At 42.9% G+C, this 22587-nt stretch overlaps 1 protein-coding gene across 2 annotated transcripts in view; it reads left to right on the top strand.

The window, feature by feature from the left end:
* Window positions 1-7536, top strand: part of ATP6V0A2 (ATPase H+ transporting V0 subunit a2) — a 113563-nt gene extending 106027 nt beyond the window's left edge. For both annotated transcript variants that reach the window (XM_073627605.1, XM_073627616.1), the window contains exons 19-20: window positions 3761-3935; window positions 6161-7536. In XM_073627605.1, coding sequence (XP_073483706.1) covers window positions 3761-3935; window positions 6161-6263 — 278 coding nt within the window. In that variant the 3' untranslated portion in view covers window positions 6264-7536. The remainder of the gene's footprint in view (window positions 1-3760; window positions 3936-6160) is intronic.
* Window positions 7537-22587: the final 15051 nt, after the last annotated feature.

Here is a 22587-nt window from a genome sequence, read left to right on the forward strand (position 1 = left end):
AAAGCACAGTAAACGGTAAAAATTGCATACCTGAAAAACAAACATGATAAAACATAATAACAATAAAACATTGCAGAATAGAATACAGTAAAAAAGAGCAGAACAATATAGAGAGAGAGAACAATAAAACGACAACTATTTTTTTAATATATATATATATATATATATATATATATATATATATATATATATATATATATATATATATATATATATATATATATATATATATATTTTTTTTTTTTTTTTTTACACTTTTTTTGTAACTGGTTCCAGGTTCGGGTCTCTCAAAATGCGATGGCATCTTGGGAGACCCTGTGAAAGTGTGCCTAGTCTGTGCAATGCTGTACCCTACGCTAATACTCAACTGGTGAATGGTAGCGTTCAAAACATTCACCAATGCAAAGACCAGGATTGTCAGGACAGGAGGGACAATAATAGCGGGTGTCACGCCTATATCCGCACTTGCTGCAGACACAACATCTTTTTTGGGGGGTTCGTTGGGTAGGGGTACTCGGGAGGACATAAAGAAAATGCCTCTCATGCAGCCGACTGCATTTGGTTGGGGATGTGAATGGGGGAAGTACGGGCGCTGCAGAAGCGGTGGGTTCCCAATTAGGATTGGCGAATACAGCAGGAAGGGCACTATGGGCACGACGGGCCTGTGTTTGTCTTTTTGGTGGCAGCGGGACACTATTTGTGCTTGCCACCTCACCAGCTTGAACTGCACTTATGGGACTCGCCACGTCACCAAGTGTTACTGCAGTGCTGGTTTGACTACGACCGGGGTGTACTAGGCCGCTGGTGCTTGCCAGTGCACCAAAACACTACCAAAAAACTATTAGCGATCGCAGGGATCAGGCCTGACTCTGCGAACGCTGCAGTTATGCGTTTAGTGTTTTGTAAGTGACAGTGATCGATCGATACTGCCCTTGGGTGGGCTGGGCTGGGCGGAGGGGCAAAACGCAGGTGCTAGCAGGTATCTGGGCTGATCCCGCTAACACTGCGTTTTTGGGAACCCTAAACTGCTGGGGACGCTAGTATAGATCTGATCGGATCAGATATTGATCCGTTCAGATACTATACCACTAAGGGAGGTGTACGGTGCGTGCGTGCTTGGGTGTTAGCGGTACTGGTGCTAACCTGACGCTGCCTGGGGCTGGTGCTTGCCAGTTCACCAAAACGCTACAAAAAAAACTGTTAGCGATCGCAGGGATCAGGCCTGTCTCTGCGAACGCTGCAGTTATGCGTTTAGTGTTTTGTAAGTGACAGTGATCGATCGATACTGCACTTGGGTGGGCTGGGCTGGGCGGAGGGGCAAAACGCAGGTGCTAGTAGGTATCTGGGCTGATCCCGCTAACACTGCGTTTTTGGGAACCCTAAACTGCTGGGGACGCTAGTATAGATCTGATCGGATCAGATATTGATGCGTTCAGATACTATACCACTAAGGGAGGCGTATGCTGCGTGCGTGGGTGTTAGCGGTACTGGCGCTAATCTGACGCTGCCTGGGGCGACGCATATCACCGCCGGTCGATCAGGGGGCTAAACCTTTATTAGGTAATAAACGGCGGGTGCCCTGACACTATAAAAAAACAACCGAACTAACCAGCGTCACCCGTAACAGTTATACGGGGATCAGTGGTGAAAGGGTTAACTAGGGGGCAATCAAGGGGTTAAAACATTTATTAGGTAGTATATGGGGGTCCCTGTCGCTATAAAACGCTGACGGCGAACCTAAATATTTTCGTCCCTAACTAGCGTCACCAGCGACACTAATACAGCGATCAGAAAAATGATCGCTTAGTGACACTGGTGACAGGGGGTGATCAAGGGGTTAAAACTTTATTAGGGGGGGTTGGGGGGTACCCTAGACCTACAGGGGGCTAACCCTAACTGTCCTAACACTGTAACTGTCACAAACTGACACCAATGCAGTAATCAGGAAAAAAAAAAAAAACTGCTGCTGTCAGTTTGTGACGGGGGGGGGGGGGGGCGATCGGGGGGGGGATCGGGGTGTTTTGTGTGCCTGGCATGTTCTACTGTGTGTGTGTGTGTGTGTAGTCTTGTGCACTCACAGTGAAGTCTTCTCTCCTCGGCGCCGGAACGGAAAATACCGAGCCGAGGAGAGATGACATCATTTCCTTTGCTGCTGTTTAGCATACAGCAGCAAAGGAAATGATCTGATTGGCCGGCGGCGATCGCGAGGGGGGGGCCACGAACGGATGGCCTCCCCCTCACCTCCAATCGCCGGGGGACAAAACAGGACCGCCTTGGGCACCAGGGGGGGGTCCGATCGGACCCCCCGCCCGCAGGAGGCAAATCACGTATATGTACGTGATTTTGCCTGCCCTTGCCGACGTACATCAGCGTGAGGCGGTCCTTAAGTGGTTAAATAGTGGTAATCCACCTGGATGATTGTACTGTCAAGATTTTCTTTCTTTTGGTGGTATTTGATCACCACTGGGTTTTTTATTATATGTAAATTAAAAATAGACTGAAAATGTAGAAAAAAAACCCAAAAACAATGTTTTCTGCTTTCTGTTATAAAACATATCCAAAAAAAATTATTCATAAATTTATATATATATATATATATATATATATATATATATAAATAAAAAATGTGTGTGTGTATATATGTATGTATATATATATATATTATGGTGTGTGTGTGTGTGTGTGTGTGTGTATGTATGTATATATATATATATATATATATATATATTAGAATTTATGCAGCTATAGGCGCTATTCTGGTAATGGCGGTGATCAGCGACTTTGACTGTAAAAGTGTGGTGATATCATCGAGGGCCAATCAAAGGGTTGCCTGTGTGCCTAACAAGTGTAATGTGTGCTGCTCTTACAGCCAGATCGTTGTTCTGTGTACAGAGTTCTGTGTGTGTGATTGAACACAGCTGATCAGCATGTTTCAGCTGAAATCATTGGCAGAAACTTGCTACCAAACTCGTTCGGTGTCCTGAACCTGCCACCCCCTCACAGTAAAACACAGTACTAGCCAGAAGGTATATTTTCAGATTTACGAGCAGGATTTCAGGGTGGTGGAAACCGTGTGGCAAGAGCCCTGAGAAGCTGTGTCACTCTATATATGACAGGTAGGACACACTCTCAGCAGAGCAGGCTTTTACAAAAGCCTGACTGTTTTGCTTCTTATAGGAAATAGTGTTTTTGATACTTTGCAGGATTTTGATATTATAGTCTACATTGCGGTAGCATGTCTAATTTGTGGGTTGTATGTCTTCAGGGCTGCAAAATAGAATTTTTCTTCATGGCTTCTCTTTGCTTTCTAACCCTCAAATATCCGGCATGCACCGTGACATCTTGTGGATCTTCACCTGGTCCTTCAGGTACTTCAGGAGAAGGAAGTACAACCCTGAAATACCTGAAGGACCAGGAGAAGGCATCAATAAAAATTCTATTTGCAGCCCTAATGGCATACCACCCTTACAATCCATGCATTAGAGAGAGATGCTACCACATTGAAAGCCATAATAACAAAATTGAGCAAAGTACCAAAAAGTACTATAGCTACCTTACCCTGTCCCTGAAACCTTTTAAGACTGGGGTTGGCATGTTCACTGAAAACTTAAAATATGGGTTTTAGTGGAGTTTTAGTGTGATCATTTTTTGTGAGTTATGCATTAACATCGAACAAATTGTTCCTGGGTTTTATTTCATATGCAGTATTTTGAAAGCCCAGAGTGATTAATTTACCTATTTTCACATTTTTAAACTGCAGAACTATCTGAAGTGTTGTGGAAAATGGTATTGAGGATGGGCCTTCATATGCCATACTCCATTATTGGCGCATTTCTTCTGGTACTAGCTACAGCTGCATTCATAGCATTGACCATTTTCATTCTTCTTGTCATGGAGGGACTTTCTGCCTTCCTACATGCAATCCGTTTACACTGGTGAGTTGCTTTAAAAAATATATTTTTGGTGTCTAGACAGTTGTTCATGCATATTGTTTTAAACATTTGCAGCTAAAAATGTACCTGTGATGTTAGAAACATAGAAGGAGCCTTTGCTGAAGAAATCAGAGGGCTAGGAGTCACTCAGACATACATTTGCTGGGTTATTTTTGCTGTTTCTTTTTGGGAAGATTTCCCTTCACTTCCTGTCCCAAAGACACAAAGGGAAAGTGGAAATTTAGTCTAAAATTAAGGGGAAATTTTTGAATTTCCTATCACTTTCTGTCTAAGTGACCATAATCACCAGGACAAACAGAGTGAAGAATCTGAATCTCTCCAGGGACACAGACAACAATAAAAGCCTGACAGGTTCTAATGTAACCTTTACTTTCCCTTTCCTATTCTAAAAAAAAGTGTTAGCTGGAGAATTAAAGTACAAAATATTGATTTCCTTATATGGCTAATTCAGACCACCTTAAATTTTTCACTCTTTGTTATATTGCAGCCATTTGCTAAAATCATTTAAGTTCCTTTTTTTTCCTCATTAATGTACACAGCACCCCATATTGACAGAAAAACACAGAATTGTTGACATTTTTGCAGATTTAATAAAAAAGAAAAACTGAAATATCACATGGTCCTAAGTATTCAGACCCTTTGCAGTGACACTCATATATTTAACTCAGGTGCTGTCCATTTCTTCTGATCATCCTTGAGATGGTTCTACACCTTCATTTGAGTTCAGCTGTGTTTGATTATACTGATTGGACTTGATTAGGAAAGCCACACACCTGTCTATATAAGACCTTACAGCTCACAGTGCATGTCAGAGTAAATGAGAATCATGAGGTCAAAGGAACTGCCTGAAGAGCTCAGAGACAGAATTGTGGCAAAGCACAGATCTGGACATGGTTACAAAATAATTTCTGCTGCACTTAAGGTTCCTAAGAGCACAGTGGCCTCCATAATCCTTAAATGGAAGATGTTTGGGATGACCAGAACCCTTCCTAGAGCTGGCCGTCCAGCCAAACTGAGCTATCGGGGGAGAAGAGCCTTGGTGAGAGAGGTAAAGAAGAACCCAAAGATCACTGTGGCTGAGCTCCAGAGATGCAGTCGGGAGATGGGAGAAAGTTGTAGAAAGTCAACCATCACTGCAGCCCTCCACCAGTCGGGGCTTTATGACAGAGTGGCCCGACGAAAGCCTCTCCTCAGTGCAAGACACATGAAAGCTCGCATGGAGTTTGCTTAAAAAAAATACCTGAAGGACTCCAAGATGGTGAGAAATAAGATTCTCTGGTCTGATGAGACCAAGATAGAACTTTTTGGCCTGAATTCTAAGCGGTATGTGTGGAGAAAACCAGGCACTGATTATCACCTGTCCAATACAGTCCCAACAGTGAAGCATGCTGGTGGCAGCATCATGCTGTGGGGGTGTTTTTCAGCTGCAGGGACAGGACGACTGGTTGGAATGGAGGGAAAGATGAATGCGGCCAAGTACAGGGATATCCTGGACGGAAACCTTCTCCAGAGTGCTAATGCACCTCAGACTGGGCCAAAGGTTTATCTTTCAACAAGACACAACAAGACAATGACCCTAAGCACACAGCTAAAATAACGAAGGAGTGGCTTCACAACAACTCCGTGACTGTTCTTGAATGGCCCAGCCAGAGCCCTGACATAAACCCAATTGAGCATCTCTGGAGAGGCCTAAAAATGGCTGTCCACCAATGTTTACCATCCAACCTGACAGAACTGGAGAGGATCTGCAAGGAGGAATGGCAGAGGATCCCCAATTCCAAACTTGTGAAAAACTTGTTGCTTCTTTCCCAAAAAGACTCATGGCTGTATTAGATCAAAAGGGTGCTTCTACTAAACACTGAGCAATGGGTCTGAATACTTAGAACCATGTGATATTTCAGTTTTTGTTTTTTAATAAATCTGCAAAAATGTCAACAATTCTTTGTTTTTCTGTCAATATAGGGTGCTATGTGTGTACATTAATGAGGAAAAAAATGAACTTAAATGACTTTAGCAAATGGCTGCAATATAACAAAGAGTGAAAAATTTAAGGGGGTCTGAATACTTTCCGTCCCCACTGTATCTATAGTGTCTTTATCATTTGTATACCATATTTAATGATGAGCTCTTGGTAGCCTTTGAACATGCAATGTACTCCTTCATGCAAAGACCAGTGATTAACAGAACAATCTTTTCTTTATTTACAGGGTGGAATTCCAGAACAAGTTTTATTCTGGTGCAGGATACAAATTTACACCTTTCTCTTTTAAGCACATGTCTCTCCATATGGACAAAGAATACTTTCCATAGACTCATGCTTCCTTCGTTATACAAGCAGAATTTATGTAAATAAGAACCATCTGGTGCCATTTTATCTTGCTTTATGAAAAAAAGCTAGGTAAACAAAATTTCAGCCGAAAAGTTTTCTTCATTTTGGATGCAGTGGGAAGGGGTGGGAACATCTGTTTTTATTACTGTCCTTTTTGGCGATATTTCCTCTTAGGTCCTGTCTTGTCATTAGGTAAAGAAAAATTAGGCCTCTAAATATGAAAATAGTCAAAATAAATATTCTTAAAAAAGAAGAATGTAAACACCCATCTTTCCTGTTGCCCACATCACCGAAACGCACTTGGATAAAGAGTAATTGTGCCCCAAAGTCTTCCTAAAGAACTGACACTTCCTGGCATGTTGATTTCCTGAGTCCGTCACAGATCTCACTGTGATGTGCGGATTAGGAGGAGGAACCATTGAGCACTGTGAGGGGCTCAGGAGTGTTGGTATCCAGAAGTTGCCAGATAATTTCTTTTGAGCGGAGCAGGTTTAAGCAGCACAGGCAAAGAGGTATTTACATTTTTTACAAGTATTTGTTTTGCCAATTTTCTTAATCATAAAAGTGGTGCTGTAATGTTTTAAGTTATCCCATCGGAGAGGGTGTCTTGGAGACACTAGGTCGGATGAAGACTTCAAGAAAAGACTAGCACACCCTTTCCTGCTGTATCCCAGTCTAGATTAATGTATTTTTAAGTGTTAACTGCCTAGAAATCCTTTGAAAAAATTCTAAGCAAAAGGAACACACTGTACAACTACTGTTAACGTGAGAAAGTAAGCATTATTTTTTTATGATTAGTTTCTCCTACAATTTTCTACCTCTCAGAAGTATTCTATGCTCATTGACAGATGAATTTGTGTGCTTTATCCTTACAAACTGTATTATAAAAGCTTTGAAAGTCATCAAAATTTAAACAGAACTCTCAAATTTCTGAAATTTAAAATGTCAGTGGTAAAACGTTAATTATACTAATTCTTTGATAATTTAAGCTAAGAATGAGATATGAATGCTGTTATATATTTGTAAGAAGGTTAAAAAGATGTAAAATAATTCAGATGTACAGTATTTTAAAATTTGAAACTTCCTACTAAGGTGGACAAATAATCCATATGTCTGCAACTATGTATGTTGCTTGTGCAACATTTACATTTTTTGACATTTTGCATTCTTTTATTCGAATTTATTTCCTTTTCATTTGGGGACTTTGTAAATGATATGTTACAAAGAATAAATACTTAATCAGTTTTGACTTTTTTAATGTTTTTCTGTCATTCAATTTGTACCATTTCTTTGAAAAGTTAAACTGTAACATATAAGGTGGGGTGGTTAAGTTCCATACTATAATAAAGTATATAGTATAAACAAGTACCGTGTTCTGATGATGCAGCAGAGAGATCCATTTTAACAAGTAACATTTTAAGAAAGGCACTGTAGATAACTGGTAACAGTGGGTAGTAATGTCTTTTCAGCACCTTTTTTAACACAAGGTCAGATGCACAGTTTTTTGTACAACCACTATGCCAAAACAGTGGTATGGATGTGATGGAGGAAGTTGTGTTCATCAGGTATCAGAATTTGCATTACCATAAAAACTATTCGAGATGGTGAGACTCTATAAACAGACTACAGGCAGTCCCCAAGTTAAACATCCAACTAATATATGTCTCGTACTTAAGAATGGAGGCAGCGAGATGTTGCGCTGTTCCCGGAAACAGGTGGCCATCTTGTTGCTCACTGCATGCTGCCATGTATGTAAGATTACCCTCTTGTATGCTGAAACGCCAAATAATGTTGATGATGCAGCACAATTTACCATATATAGCATTGGTTACTGAGCCAGTGGTGATAACAGTCTAAAGCTGCATACGAGCTGGGGGGGAGGAGAAGCAACAGCACACTGATCTTCCCAGTGAAAGGCTGTAGGAGGGGGGCACGTGAGGACAAGTCTGATCACTGCAAGAGAGCAGGCAGAATTCCCGGCACAGCTGGAGAACTGACCACAGTGTGTTCTCCTGCTTAGTGTGGTCAGTTTATAACGGGAAAACAGAGGGACTGGCAAAAACCAGGGATTTCACACAAAAGAAGCAAAAAACTCTTTCATACAAGGCCTTCAAAAAATACAAGGCTTGAGGGATGATCATCAGCATTCAGACTTTACAAAGAATGCAACAGGATATATAAGGGTGCAATTAGGGCTGCTGGTTGGTGGCTGGTCACAAAGGATGGGGAGATGGCGAAGGTATTGAATTTATTCTTCTCCTCAGTCTTCACGAGAGAATTGGGGGGCTTCAGTAACCAAAACTGTAGTGTTTGTCATCATGACACATCACAGGAAGCACCCTCATGGCTAACAGAGGACAGAATTAGAAATAGACTTGGGAAACTAAACATTAATAAATCACCGGGACCGGATGGCTTGCACCCGAGGGTACTTGGGGAACTCAGTCAAGTAATTGCCAGACCATTGTTCCTAATTTTTACTGACAGTCTACTGACTGGAATGGTACCAACTGATTGGAGAAAAGCCAATGTAGCACCAATATTTAAAAAAGGGCCCAAAATGCATCCCTGGGAATTACAGACCAGTTAGCCTAACATCAATAGTATGCAAACTCTTGGGATGATAAGGGACTATATATGCAAGATTTTAGTAACGAAAACAGTATCATTAGCAGTAATCAGCATGGATTCATAAAGAATCGTTCTTGCCAAACCAATCTATTAACCTTCTATGAGGAGGTGAGCTGCCATCTAGATAAAGGAAGGCCCGTAGACATGGTGTATCTGGATTTTGCAAAAGCATTTGACACAGTTCCCCATAAACATTTACTGTACAAGGTTTTGGCATGGACCATACGGTGAGTACATGGATTGAAAACTGGCTACAAGGGCGAATTCAGAAGGTGGTGATAAATGGGGAATACTCGGAATGGTCATGGGTGGGAAATGGGATCCCCCAGGGTTCTGTGCTGGGACCAATCCTGTTTAATTTATTCATAAACGACTTGGAGGATGGGGTAAACAGTTCAATCTCTGTATTTGCAGACGACACTAATCTAAGCAGGGCAATGACTTCTCTGCAGGTTGTGGAAACCCTGCAATATGATCTGGACAAATTAATTGGGTGGGCAACTACATGGCAAATGAGGTTTAATGTAGAAAAATGTAAAATAATGCATTTGGGTGGCAAAAAATATGAATGCAATCTACTCACTAGGGGGTGAACCTCTGAGGGAATCTAGGATGGAAATACCAAGCTGCTGCTAACAAAGCAAACAATATTGGCATGCATTAAAAAGGGGATTAAATCCAGGGCTAAAATGATAATACTCCCACTCTACAAGACTTTGGTCTGGCCTCACCTGGAGTATGCTGTCCAGTTTTGGGCACCAGTCCTCAGAAAGGATGCAGTAGAAATGGAGTGAGTACAAAGAAGGGCAGCAAAGCTAATAAAGGGTCTGGAGGATATTAGTTCTGAAGAAAGGTTGCGAGCACTGAACTTATTCTCTCCGGAGAAGAAACGCTTGGGGGGGGGGGGGATATGATTTAAATTTACAAATACTATACTGGGGACCCCCTAATAGGGATAAAACTTTTTCGCAGAAGGGAGTTTAATAAGACACGTGGCCACTCGCTAAAATTTGAAGAAAAGAGGTTTAACCTTAAACTGCGTAGCGGTTTTTCTACTGTAAGAGCGGCAAGGATGTGGAATTACCTTCGACAGGCAGTGGTTTCAGCGGGGGGCATCGATAGTTTAAAAAAAACTATTAGATAAGCACCTGAACAACTGCAACATACAGGGATATACAATGTAATACTGACATATAATCACACACAGAGGTTGGACTTGATGGACTTGTCTTTTTTCAACCTCACCTACTATGTAACTATGTTACTACATGGTACTTGACACGTATTAGGAATTTGAAATGCTGGGTTAAAAAACCTTGAGCTGCACCCAAACCCGGCACTGTGGGGATGGCCTGTAATGTTGCTTCAGGCACTGGATCCTGCTTGGGTGCTCACCTCCAGTATCTAGTGCAACATGTGGTGTTAGACTGACAGAGGACAAGTTCAAAGATGCGATACAGGCCAGGGTCATGGTCCATCCCTTTGGAAGACACTGAAGGCCCTTTGGGGGGTCTGCCCGCCTTGATGGATGAAGCCTGGACCCTAAATAGGGACCAGTGACATGGATGGTTGAGACAGGTTTACCCTGAATTGAATTGATATTCTTGCCTCATTTATTGCGGTTTCCTGATTGTTTAACATATAAATGAATACTAATCAGGAAATCAGGAATTGTGTTTGAAAATTATTCATTTACAGAGTGTTAATTTTTTCAAACGTGACAGTAAAAATGTCACCCTTTTAACCACTTGCCTACTTTACCCCCTCCCTGCCCAGGCCAATTTTCAGCTTTCAGCGCCATCACACTGTGACAATTGCACGGTCATACTACATTGCCACTGGGTTTTTATTTGTTGCTAAAAAAAATTTGCCAAAAAATGTTGAGGGGACAAAATTAAAAAATTCATAGTTTGTTATGAAATTTTGCAAACAAGTATAGCCACTGATGAGGCTGCACTGGTGGGTACTGTTGAGACTGCACTGATTATCAGGACACTGATAATCAGTGTAGATGTCCCTTTAACACAAGCTGGAAATCGGCTCTCCTCATGCTGTCAGTGTGAAGGAAGGCATGCCAATAACCGGCTTGTGTTTAAATCGTGATCACATGGTAAAGGGTCGCTGTGATTGGCCCTTTACCCCGATCTGTGATCAACTGCATCCTAGGCACACAGCGATAACAGAGCGTACAGCCTGCGTGCTGCAGGGGGTATGCGGGCAGTGCAATCACTGGACGACATCCATGGCAGACTTCTGTCTTCAGCATATGAACTGAAAGTGTCTGTGTTAAGCCACAGGTGGAGCTGTCTTTCGCTGCATCTACTGCACCAATAGACTCCTGCCGAAAGAAACAACTCACTGACAATAGACTGCTTAAGAACACACTAGCAGCATTACTCCTTTATTCCCTAATCCCGGGGTGCCACATTGGATCTTCTGACCTAAAAGTACTTAATATTCAGTGGTCCTAGATGCCTCCCGTGTCCACCGTGGGGGACATCTGCCTTCAGGTGCCTCTGCATATGCTGCCACATTGCCCCAGCTTCCATACTGTCTAGGTGTTCTCTTTTGTATTTTCGGTCTGATGGAGTGTTAGAACTACCGATCCCGTATTGTACCTTGGGTTTTGGGAGACCATAATCCCTATGCTGGGCGAGACTGCCATAATAGCAGTCATCGCCGTCTGGTAAGCAGACTCTACTCACACGTTTTGGTGGACCATATCTAGGCACCTTTTGTCACAAACCTCTCTTGGATGGGTGTTCTTCATCTATTTACTTTATTTGTGGACTTATCAAGAATTTTTGGACTTTTTTTCACATACATTTGTGATTTTAGTTTCATTTGTTATTTGTAATATGTTTTTTCACTAATTGTTTTACATGTCACTTGGTGGAACTCAATTTTAACTTTTCACATATGTTATTAGCGCTGCACTTTGCTGTTTATTATCCATGGAAACCCTCCTGGCAAAGTAAGCCCACGCTGTAGCTGTCTTTTGGCTATAGCGGGGGCAGGAACGGGTTAAATCTGAGTTTTTTAAGATGTATGAATAGGCATTACATCACACCTACTCAGACATTCCTGCTGCCCTTTGCTACAAGACTGTTGACACCTGGGTTGCTATGTACTCCTTTACGCACAAACGTACCCTATTTGCGCATCCTACTCTGGGAGTATCCCACAGGTGAATACCTTCACCGATAGTAATGTTAGAAACCAGATGGAAGGGAACTGCAGCAGCAGCAAAAGCTCAGACAAACATAATCTCTGCTGAAGGCTTGAAAAACACTCATGCCACTCAGAGTGATGATGCTGTCTTTGCATAGGCGTAAGACCCTTTTTTTAACACAAGTCTCTCCAGCTGGCTCAAGCTCCATCTCGGGCACGCAACAAGCAGCTTAACTATCAGCTTTAATACGGCCTTCACTGTCCAGAACTCAAAAGCGCCATGTTCCTTCACGCCTGACGTCTCCGAAAGTGGAATGCCTCCACTAGAGCAGTGTTTCTCAACTCCAATCCTCAAGGTGCCCCAACAGGTCATGTTTTCAGGCTTTCCATTATTTTGCACAGATGATTTTATCAGTTTCACTGCCACAGCTGTATCAGTGGAGGGAAATACTGAAAACATGACCTGTTGGGGCGCCTTGAGGACTGGAGTCACTGCTCTAGAGGACGCAGATATTGAAGGGCAGACCCAAATGTGGTGTTAGAGGAGGCCGCAGACGATTTCCCACTCATAGCCTTGCATACACCTAATATTATGGCTTAATGCAATATGCTTGCCAATGTAGATATGCTCACTTTTGCTCAGCATTGTTGCACTTTATTCTCCTCCATCTCACCATGCCCCTTTTGGGTACTAAGACACCTGCTAAGTCTAAAAAGATATTCCCCATTCATGAACAAATAGAATGGTCAATTTATAAAGATTGGATTAACCCAGACAACATTTTCACCCTCATGAGAATCATTGTTGAACTCTTAATTTAAAAATTCTGTTGACAGATGCTATTAAAGGCTATTTTTTTAACCTCACATGCCCAGCTTTGTAACTGGCTTTTGCTGATATTTTTGTTTGCCAGACTGCAGCTAATTGGACTTGGACAATGAACAACCAGCAAGATCCTCTATGCAGGACCAACCTTGGTGGAGCATTTGCAGACACTGTCCTCCATTTTGCTCTTTTGCGTAGATGCCCCAGAACATGTCATGACACTTATCAAGAATGGCTCTCATTTCTATTCATATGCACAGCCTGATCACTGAAGCCGCCTGCAAACATTGCCTAACATATTTACGGCCTTTGAGGAAGAATGTCTATTTGATAAGGTGCTTGACAATTTGAATAAAAAGATGCCACAGGAGAAAAGTTCCTTCTCCCACAATGGAAGGTTCCAAAACCCCCCTTCCTTGCAGGTTCTACCGCATTAAAAAAAAGAATGTCACATCGCTCTCCTCAGGCTTCATCTTCAAAGTAAAAAAACTCAGCCCATCCTTTTGGGGCAAGGCTTGGAACACAAAACCTACAAATTCCACTTCAAAACCCTCTTACAGTGAAGAGAGGGCCCTCACTTCTAAAAGAGGGACATCTATTTGCCTGTCTCTGAGTCACAGATATCCCAGACCTGTGGGTTCAATAAGTGGTTTCAAAGGGGTACAAACTAGAGTTCAAAATTCTTCCATCATTTTTGTCTCTCAGACTAACCAATATCTAATCAAGCACAGTCAGATCTGCAGACCACCGTGGAGGACAAGTTCAAAGAATTCTATTTAAGTTTGTTCATAGACTTACCCACTCAAAGGCCATACAGTCACTATGGCCAGGACCCTCTTCAGGGCAACAAATTTATCCCCAACCCCTAGGCCTATGATGCTGGCTTTGAGAGCCCTAACCCTTGTCGGGTTAGGGAGCATTTCTGGGACTTGGTCAATGCTTTGGACTTTGGAGGAAGCTTGGCTTCCAGTTAACATTCTGGGACTCTAGGGAATTTGGTTGTCCCTTCAACACTGGACTCTAATTTGAGGATACCCAATGAGAATCCAGTCAGACAGTTCCACAGTTGTGGTTTACATCAATCTTCAGGGAGACACCTGCTCACAGTTTCAACATCTCGTGCGTGGAAAATGTTCAGGTGAACTTTTTTAGTCATCAGTGTCTGGACCCAGGGGACTAGGCTCTCTATCGAGAGATCTTTCAAACCCTTTGCCACAAGTGGGGAATACCAGATGTGGACCTCCTGGTATCCAGATTCAACTACAAACTGGACAGATTTGTCACCAGGTCCAGGTACCCTGGGGCCTTTGCAGTGGACACTCTGGTGATGCTGTGGGATCAAATTAACTTGGTCTTCTCCTTTCTACCCCTCCAGGTTCTCCCTCACCTACTCAGAATCAAGGAGAGCATTGCATTATACTCTGGTATACTGTACCTAAAGTGTTCTCCTTTGCAGAAAAAATGTAAAGGTGACCCAACACTATATACTTCCTGTTCCCCACAGTACTATGCTGAGCTGTCAGTGCCCATGCAGCCCATACATTAGTCCGAGGATTTGAAATCCCCGCTATGCTCTGTGTAGCACAGAGCGATCCACTGTACAAGTGCTGACAAATGAGAATCGCTCTGGTCTGTCATCCCTTCCCTCTGGAGGGCTTGGAAGTTGGCTTCTCGTGAAGTCATTCATCACACCTAGAAGGTCTATGTTGTTGGTGCAAAACTGAGAAAGTATTTAGTATGATGTATTTTGTCTGTCCTCCAGTTTGGTCTGGATCAAATGTGTGCTTGAGGACCACTGAGGGACAAATCCTCTGTCTTGGCTGTTCTGTTTCAGAGATATTTGGCCTCTCACCCTCTAGTTACGGCCTTTCTTCAGAGAGCAACTTGCATCTCTCTCCTTGTTCGCTCCCCTTCTTTCCTCCGGGATCTCAGTCTGGTTTTCTTGGCTCTTTAGTGGCTATCACCTGCTTGGAGAGTCTATAAGTTAGCCTTTCTAGGTGTTGCCTATGTCCTCCTTTCTCCTGAAAGTAGTCGCTATCCTCCACCTTAAGATATTGACCTTCTTTCCTTATGCCCTTCTATAAAGCATCCCAAGAAAAATCAAGTCCAAACATTTTTTACTAAAGAAAGATCATATCACAGTGTAGTGCAATGTTTTGGAAACTTTGCACTACACGGTTTCTTATGTGATCTTTTTTCAATAAAAGCCGTTTGGACTTGATTAAAGATCCGTGGTGTGCAGGCGAATATTTACGTTGTGTTGTGTATGCTGCAGCATCTAGCTGGTGGTCGCTGTAGCACCCAAAACTTTTTTGAGAGCCCATTCCAAGAGCATGTGCATTGGAAATTTGGACTGTTCCCTGCAAAAAGCTTCACCATTGTTTGGTGGAAGTTATTGTCAAAGCCTGCAGTTTGAGGTGTAGGGTTCCCCTCTTCCCTTTTAGAGTACATTCTAACAGATATGTGAGTGCTTCATGGGCCCTTCAGCATCAGGCATCTGTTTCTCAAATGTGCAAGGTTGCCATCTGGGCCTCAGTTGAAACATTTAAGGTCTATCAGGTGACTGTTCAAACTTCCTCTGATGCCAACTTTATGTGTAAGGTACTACAAACTGCTCTCTGAGTCTTGCTCCCTTATTGACCTGTGTTTTGTGGGCCTGTTGGCATTCGTTGCTGTACTGTCCACCCACCAATTGAACTGCTTTTGGATGTTCCAGTCTTAATGATTTAACCAGTTCCCACCTGCGTTGTAGTCGACTTACATTGCCGGTAGGGCGGCCATGGTGATTAAATGGCACCAAAAGAAAGCTCTACTTGTGTAAAAAAAAAACTTTTCATATGGGTAATGTTGCATGACCGCACAATTGTCATTGCTCAAAGTATGACAGAGCTGAAAGCTGGAAATTGGCCTGGGCAGGAAGGGGATAAAAGTGCCCAGTAGGCAAGTGCCTTTGTCCTGTATTGTACTCAAGGAAATGGATTTTACTGGTAAGTCAAAGATCCTATTTTCCTATTGATATTTGAGTCACTGACCTGGAACCCTGAAAATACTAGTGCCTTTTGACCAATATAAGGGCCAGGTTAAGAGTTTGTTCACAACACACATTATTATGTGCAAACGTGACCTGTAATGAGCTGTTAAAAACACTTGTTCTGTTTTCGTTTGTTTTTTAACTTTCATGTAATTATTGATGTGTATTAGGTGTTTGTATGTTGCAAAAAAAAAAATATCAGCATGTCTACATTTATTATACAAAATATAAAAGAAGGCGCTAGCCCTTTAAAATGCAAAGACTAAAATAGATGTTTTACAGTATGTGCCAAAACAATATATAATCAATACAAAATGAAACAATAAAAGTCCAGTGGTCTCAATTGATAGTGACCCAAAACCAGTGTCCATATAGAATGAAATAAAATAAAAGGTGATTTCTATCTTCATCCAACTCCATCATGTGCAAATCTCTCCGCACTCACCAGAAAGCTTTGACAAACAAAGCAGCCAACCAATTTCTCTGATACCCCAGATAATCATAAACCAGACCAAAGGGAAGAAGCTAGTGTAGTAATTTTTTATTCAATATCCATAAATAAAGCTTATAAAATGTATACACTCATCATAGAGTGGCGCCATGGACCTGGAAGTGACAATAATGCAGTGATCTGTGCTTAAAAAAAAATAAAATAAACGAAAAGTAGTGTTGCGCTGTCAATGTGCTTAAAATAAATTAAATGCTATACAGTGCTGTCATAACACCAATACCCATATAAGTGCTCAAAATGCATGAAAAACTGTTCATCACATATATACAATCATAAATACTAAACTACATGTAAACAAATTCCATAAATTGGTGCTATCATGCAGTGAACTCTTTTGAGTGCCAAGTCCAAAGGTATTGCACAACAATTGTATAGTCCCAAATGCAATAATGGTGTTAGAAATAGTGCACCATACTTGCTCTTTCTGTCCAAATAGTGCTCCAAGTGATCACTTAATGGTGCTCCACACTTATGTGAAAAAAGACCTTAATAAGAATCACTGGGTCAGCAGATCAGTTGTCATACACCAACCATAATCCAAGCATGTGTAAAAAGAGGAAGAGGATCGCTCATTGTGCAATTTCCATAAAAATGCATACTTTATTAAAATAGATTATATACTCATGTGATAAACAGCAAGTATTCAATGTAAGTGTTGTCCTGCGCCCCGGCGGGCACGCGTGCTGAGGTCACTGCTATGTCCTCCGCCCAACGTACGTTTTGTTGTAGAGGATGCTGTCACTGGGGCAACGGAGTGCTAAAAATATGCACGGTCATTGTACTAATAACACTATCTGGTAAGGGGTTAACTTCTAGGGTGATTCAAAGGGTTACACGTGTGCCTAACCAGTGTTTATGTGTGTACTGTGATGTGCTTATCCTAAGGTATGTGACTGTTTACTACCACATCCCCATTGATAGGACAGAGCTCTGCCTTGTTTACACATGAAGAGCTGTGTCCTGTGTTCCTCCTCGCCGATCAGCGGGTGCCAGCAGATATCCTGGAAGTGCCAGATCACGTACTAGGTACATGATCTGGCACAGGAGAGCTACTTTGCCACGGTGTAATGGGTCGGCAAGTGGTTATTTGTATCAATGAACAAAATTGAAAGTAAATGAACAAAATAGAAATCCAAATCATATCAATATTTGGTGTGACTTCCCTTTGCCTTCAAAACCACATCAATTCTTCTAGGTACACTTACACAGTTTTTGAAGGAACTCAGCAGGTAAGTTGTTCCAAACATCTTGGAGAACTAACCGCAGATCTTTTGTGGATGTAGACTGCCTCAAGTCAGACTGATGAGGATTCAGAAACATTAAAGAGGAGCTCCAGTCTGCTCAAAAAAAATTCAACAGCTACAAATTCTGTCCAGGGATCATCAATGGGCTTCTGGTGCAGTCGCCGGCATCTTCACTAAGGCCCCTTTCACACTGGGGCGGTTTGCAGGCGTTATTGCGCTAAAAATACCGCCTGCAAACCGCCCCAAAACAGCCTCCGCTGTTTGTTCAGTGTGAAAGCCCGAGGGCTTTCACAATGAAGCGGTGCGCTGGCAGGAGAAGAAAAAATCTCCTGTCAGCCGCATCTTTGGAGCGGTGAAGGAGCGGTGTATTCACCGCTCCTAAACCGCTCCTGCCCATTGAAATCAATGGGACAGCGCGGCAATACCGCGGTTATAGCCGCACTATACGAGTGGTTTTAACCCTTTTTCGGCCGCCAGCGGGGGGTTAAAACCGCACCGCTAGTGGCCGAATACCGCGGTAAAACAGCGCTAAAAATAGCGCTGTTTTACCGCCGCCCCCCCCCACCGCCCCAGTGTGAAAGGGGCCTAAGGGAAGCCTTCAGGCTTCACAGTTGATTTCCTACTGCGCATGCACGAGTCGCACTGCGCTTTATGAATGGTCCTGCTGTCTGTGTGTGTCCCAGAAGGCAGCGGGGGAAGGAGGAGGGGCTGGAAATACTCAAAGATCACTGCGGTAATCTTACCTGGAAGTGGAAGCGGGTACCTGTCAAAACCAGGTACCTGCTCCCCCCCAAAAAAAAGTGCCAAATGCGGCAGTGGAGGGTGCGAACAAGCGGAGATTCCCCTTTTGGGTGGGGCTCCACTTTAATTCCTTATTAGGAGTGCTTCCTTTGACATCAAGCAGTGTTCAGATTCCATAGCTGACAGACAGCCTGCAATTGGCTTTGGAATCCGCCTGCTGTCAATCACAAGGAGAGAGTGAACCTGATGGGGAGCTAGTCTCTCTGAATCTCCATCATACTCCACCCAATTTTAACATCCCTGGTTGCTAGAATTCTTCACAGTTGATAATGTATCTGACAACCACTGACAGATGGGGAGGGATTGCCATCAAACATGCAGCTCTGCCACACAGACGGGAATTTACTTAAAGCGGAACTAAAGTTATACTTACTCACTGTGAACAGACGGGCTCTTTTTTGCAGAAGAGACTTGCAATGTCTCTTCTGCAATAAAATCCACCTACCTGTCTATTCTCAGCCAGTGTTGCAAACCTCCTGCAGCATTTTTTTGTGACAAAACATGGAAAATTTACTGACGAAACACACTTTTTACTGACAACCTGGAACTGACAGAACTCCTAATAATAACCAAGACAAGCAATTTTTAAACAATCTAAACACAATATGAAAATGCTGACAATACTCATAACAAGTAATTTGCCTGGTTTACGCTTAAGTCAACACAGCATGGCAAATTATCAGCCCCTGATATTTACAGACAGTTGTAAAAATCACTGATTTTTTACAAACCTACAGTAGATTTACTGACCGTTGGCAACCCTGCTCTCAGCGTTCTTGGGCATATAAACTGAGTTGCACATTAGCAGGTCAGTTTACATTGCCGACACAATCTCTGTGTCCCAGGATGGCTGGCTCCTGTGCATAGGCAGGAGTGACATCATCCCAGGCTGGGCAATGAAGTCAGCCAAAGACCGACACAGAAAAAGATGCTGGCGCCAGCAAGAAGTGGGGGTCATTGTAGGAGAGGTATGTAAAGCTCCCTTTAGTTCTGCTTTAAAGTGGAAATAAAGTCTTGTTTTAAAAAAAAATTGTGAGCAGGCACTGCCTGCTTGCAGTCTTTCTTGAAATGTACACTGAGCAGCGCATGCTGTGCCAGGATGACTGAACTCCTGTGCATGTGTGGGAGTACCATTATCACTGACCACTTAAGTTACGGTAGCTGAAGACTGGCACCTGGAAGAAGCTGGGGAGAAAATGCCGGTGAGGGACCTCATGGGTGTCAAATGGTAAGTATCTCAGACATTGGCTCTTCTTTAACACCTTACCACCCATGCTATAGCCGAAAGACAGCTACAGTGCGGGCTTTGACGGAAGGGCGCCCATGGATGTCCTCCCATGATCGCTGCAGAGCACAGGCAGCGCGCTTTGTAATTCCTGAGTCCTTTGGACTCAGCTGATCACAGATCGGAGTGAAGGGCCAACCACAGCAGCCCAATGACAGCTGATCACAGATGTAAACACAAGGGACATCTACACTGATAATCAAAGGTAAAGCATAATGGGCTACTATGCATCGCATAGTAGCCCATTATGTGTCACTTACCTGACACAGGAGCCTGCGATGTCACCGCTGTCCCCTCTGCTTCAGAGCGTCCATCTTCTTTCTGGGTATCATGGCTCCGGCGCTGTGATTGGCCGGAGCCGCGATGACGTCACTCCCGCGCATGCGCACGGGAGCCGCCACTAACGGCATATCGCCGTTAGCAGTGGCATGCTCAGTGCGCCTGCGCGCCGCTGTCTACGGCGCATGCACCGTAGACAGCTATGCCTGTCTTTTTGCAAATATCTCCTAAACTGTGTAGGTTTAGGAGATATTTCTTGGACCTACAGGTAAGCCTTAATCTAGGCTTACCTGTAGGTCAAAGTGGTCTGTAAGTGTTTACAACCACTTTAAAAACCACTAAAAGAAAGCTCTATTTTGTGTTAAAAAAAAAAGATAAACATTTCATATGGGTACAGTGTTGCATGACTGTGCAATTGTCATTCAAAGTGTGACAGCTCTGAAAGCTGAAAATTGGCCTGGTCAGGAAGGGGTTGAAAGTGTCCAGTAAGCACATGGTTAAACTGGTTATACCATGGGTGCTTAACTTGTGGAACTACAAGTCCCATCATACATTTGCCTTTGGGAGTCATGCTTGTAACTACTGTCAGCCCTGCAATGCCTCATGGGACTTAGTTCCACAATTGCTCGGGGGCCACAGGTTGAGCACCCATGGGCTATACACTAGTAGATTTTAAACTAACGTTTGTATGAACATTTCTACAAAAATTTTCAGTACATTTCATGACTTGACAAATGTCATTTGAAATTACTTCAAAGTTCTGTTTGTATTTAGCGTTCAATTTTAGTATGAATGAACTTTCCCAAATGAGAACCACATACACGGTTAGAAATTTGTTTTTTTTAACCACTTGCCGACCGGGCCATAGCTGAATGACGGCCACAGCGCCGCTGGCTAATTCTGGGAGGGCGTACAATGACGCCCTCCCCTGAACGAGCTTCTCATGTTCCCCCTGGGGCACACAGCCGGCAGTGTCCCTGACCGCAGGATTCTCGGGACACAGCGAGTCACAGATCGGGGTAAAGGGCCAATACCAGCGGCCCTTTACCACATGATCACTCTGTCCGATGATGGAGCGATCACTGTCAACAAACCGGTGTCATGTCTGGTTGTCTCCTCTCCTCACACCGATCGTGTGAGGAGAGGAGGGAGAAGCTGTGGCGTGAGGCTGCTTGAGGTTTTTTTTTTTTCTATATTCCAAGTGCCCATCAGTGCACATCTATTCCCCAGCAGTGCTCTACAGTGCACATCTGCCACATCAGTACCGAGCAGTGCTCCATCAGTGCCCAGCAGTTCTCTACAGTGCACATCTGTTCCTCTGCTGTGTCACTAAAATGCCCATATAGTCCTTCTGTTATAAAAAAAAAAGTGCCCATCAGTAAGTGCTCATGAGTGCCACTGCCACCCTATCAGTGGATCCTCATCAGTGTCCGTCAGTGCCATAAAAATACGTAGAGAAATGCTTTTTCATTTTCTTTCCACATTTTCCAAAAACTTGTGGAAAAAATAAACTGTACAAAAGACTCATATGCTTCATAGAATATACATTGGGGTGTTTTCTTTCCAAAATGAAGTCATTTTGTGGGTAATTCCATTGTCATGGTGCTCCAGGACCTTCAAAGATGTGATAGGTTGTCATGAAATTAGATGTGTTATGCTCCTAGAACACCTGACGGTGCTCCCTGGCAGTGTGAGATTTCCCGATCTGTGCAGCCAAGGATCCGAAAATGTCTCGCTGCCTGTGATTAGCGCTGCACAGTGTCACATTCCTGGCGTGCTCATGCACGTGGGGTTGCGAACACGCCCGAGCCCATCCTTACTGGCTTGTTATTGCCTCAAGAAATGAGATAGGCCTCCAGTACATCAGGTGTGATCAATTTTCAAAGATCGGCACCATAGCTTCTAGACTCCATAACTTTCACAAAGACCAAAATAATATACACTTATTAGGGTTATTTTTACCAAAGATATGTAGCAGTATAAATTTGGGCCAAAATATTTTTCTGTCTTTTTTTATTAATAGCGCAAAAAAATAAAAAACTCAGTGGTGATCAAATACCACCAAAAGAAAGCTCTATTTGTGTGGAAAAAAAAAGGACAAAAATTTCATATGGCAGTATTGCATAACTGAGTAATTGTCATTCAAAGTGTGAGAGCACTGAAAGCTGAAAATTGGCCTGGTTAGGAAGGGGGTTTAAGTGCCCAGTGGGCAAGTGGTTAATAAAAATTTTCAATTCTGCTTCTTTGAATTTTCTAATTTTCTCATCACTGTGATCAAAACGAAATGTAGAGTTGATCCCGCTAACAAATAGAAAATTGAACAAATGTTCCTAAGCCCAGCTTTACGATTTCACTCCCGCATGTCAGTCCCGATTTCGGCCGCGATTTCAGAGACATCTGTGCAGGTTTCTGCACAGATGTCAATGTAAATCGCAGCCTGAAATCGCAAAAACTAATACAGAAACTACTTTTTGAAATCTGTGCAGCGCTGCAGATGCGGCCTCGAACCGATTAGGACGGTGCCAT

This window comes from Aquarana catesbeiana, linkage group LG01 (assembly GCF_042186555.1).
Source record: "Aquarana catesbeiana isolate 2022-GZ linkage group LG01, ASM4218655v1, whole genome shotgun sequence".
NCBI classification, from domain to species: Eukaryota; Metazoa; Chordata; class Amphibia; order Anura; family Ranidae; genus Aquarana; species Aquarana catesbeiana.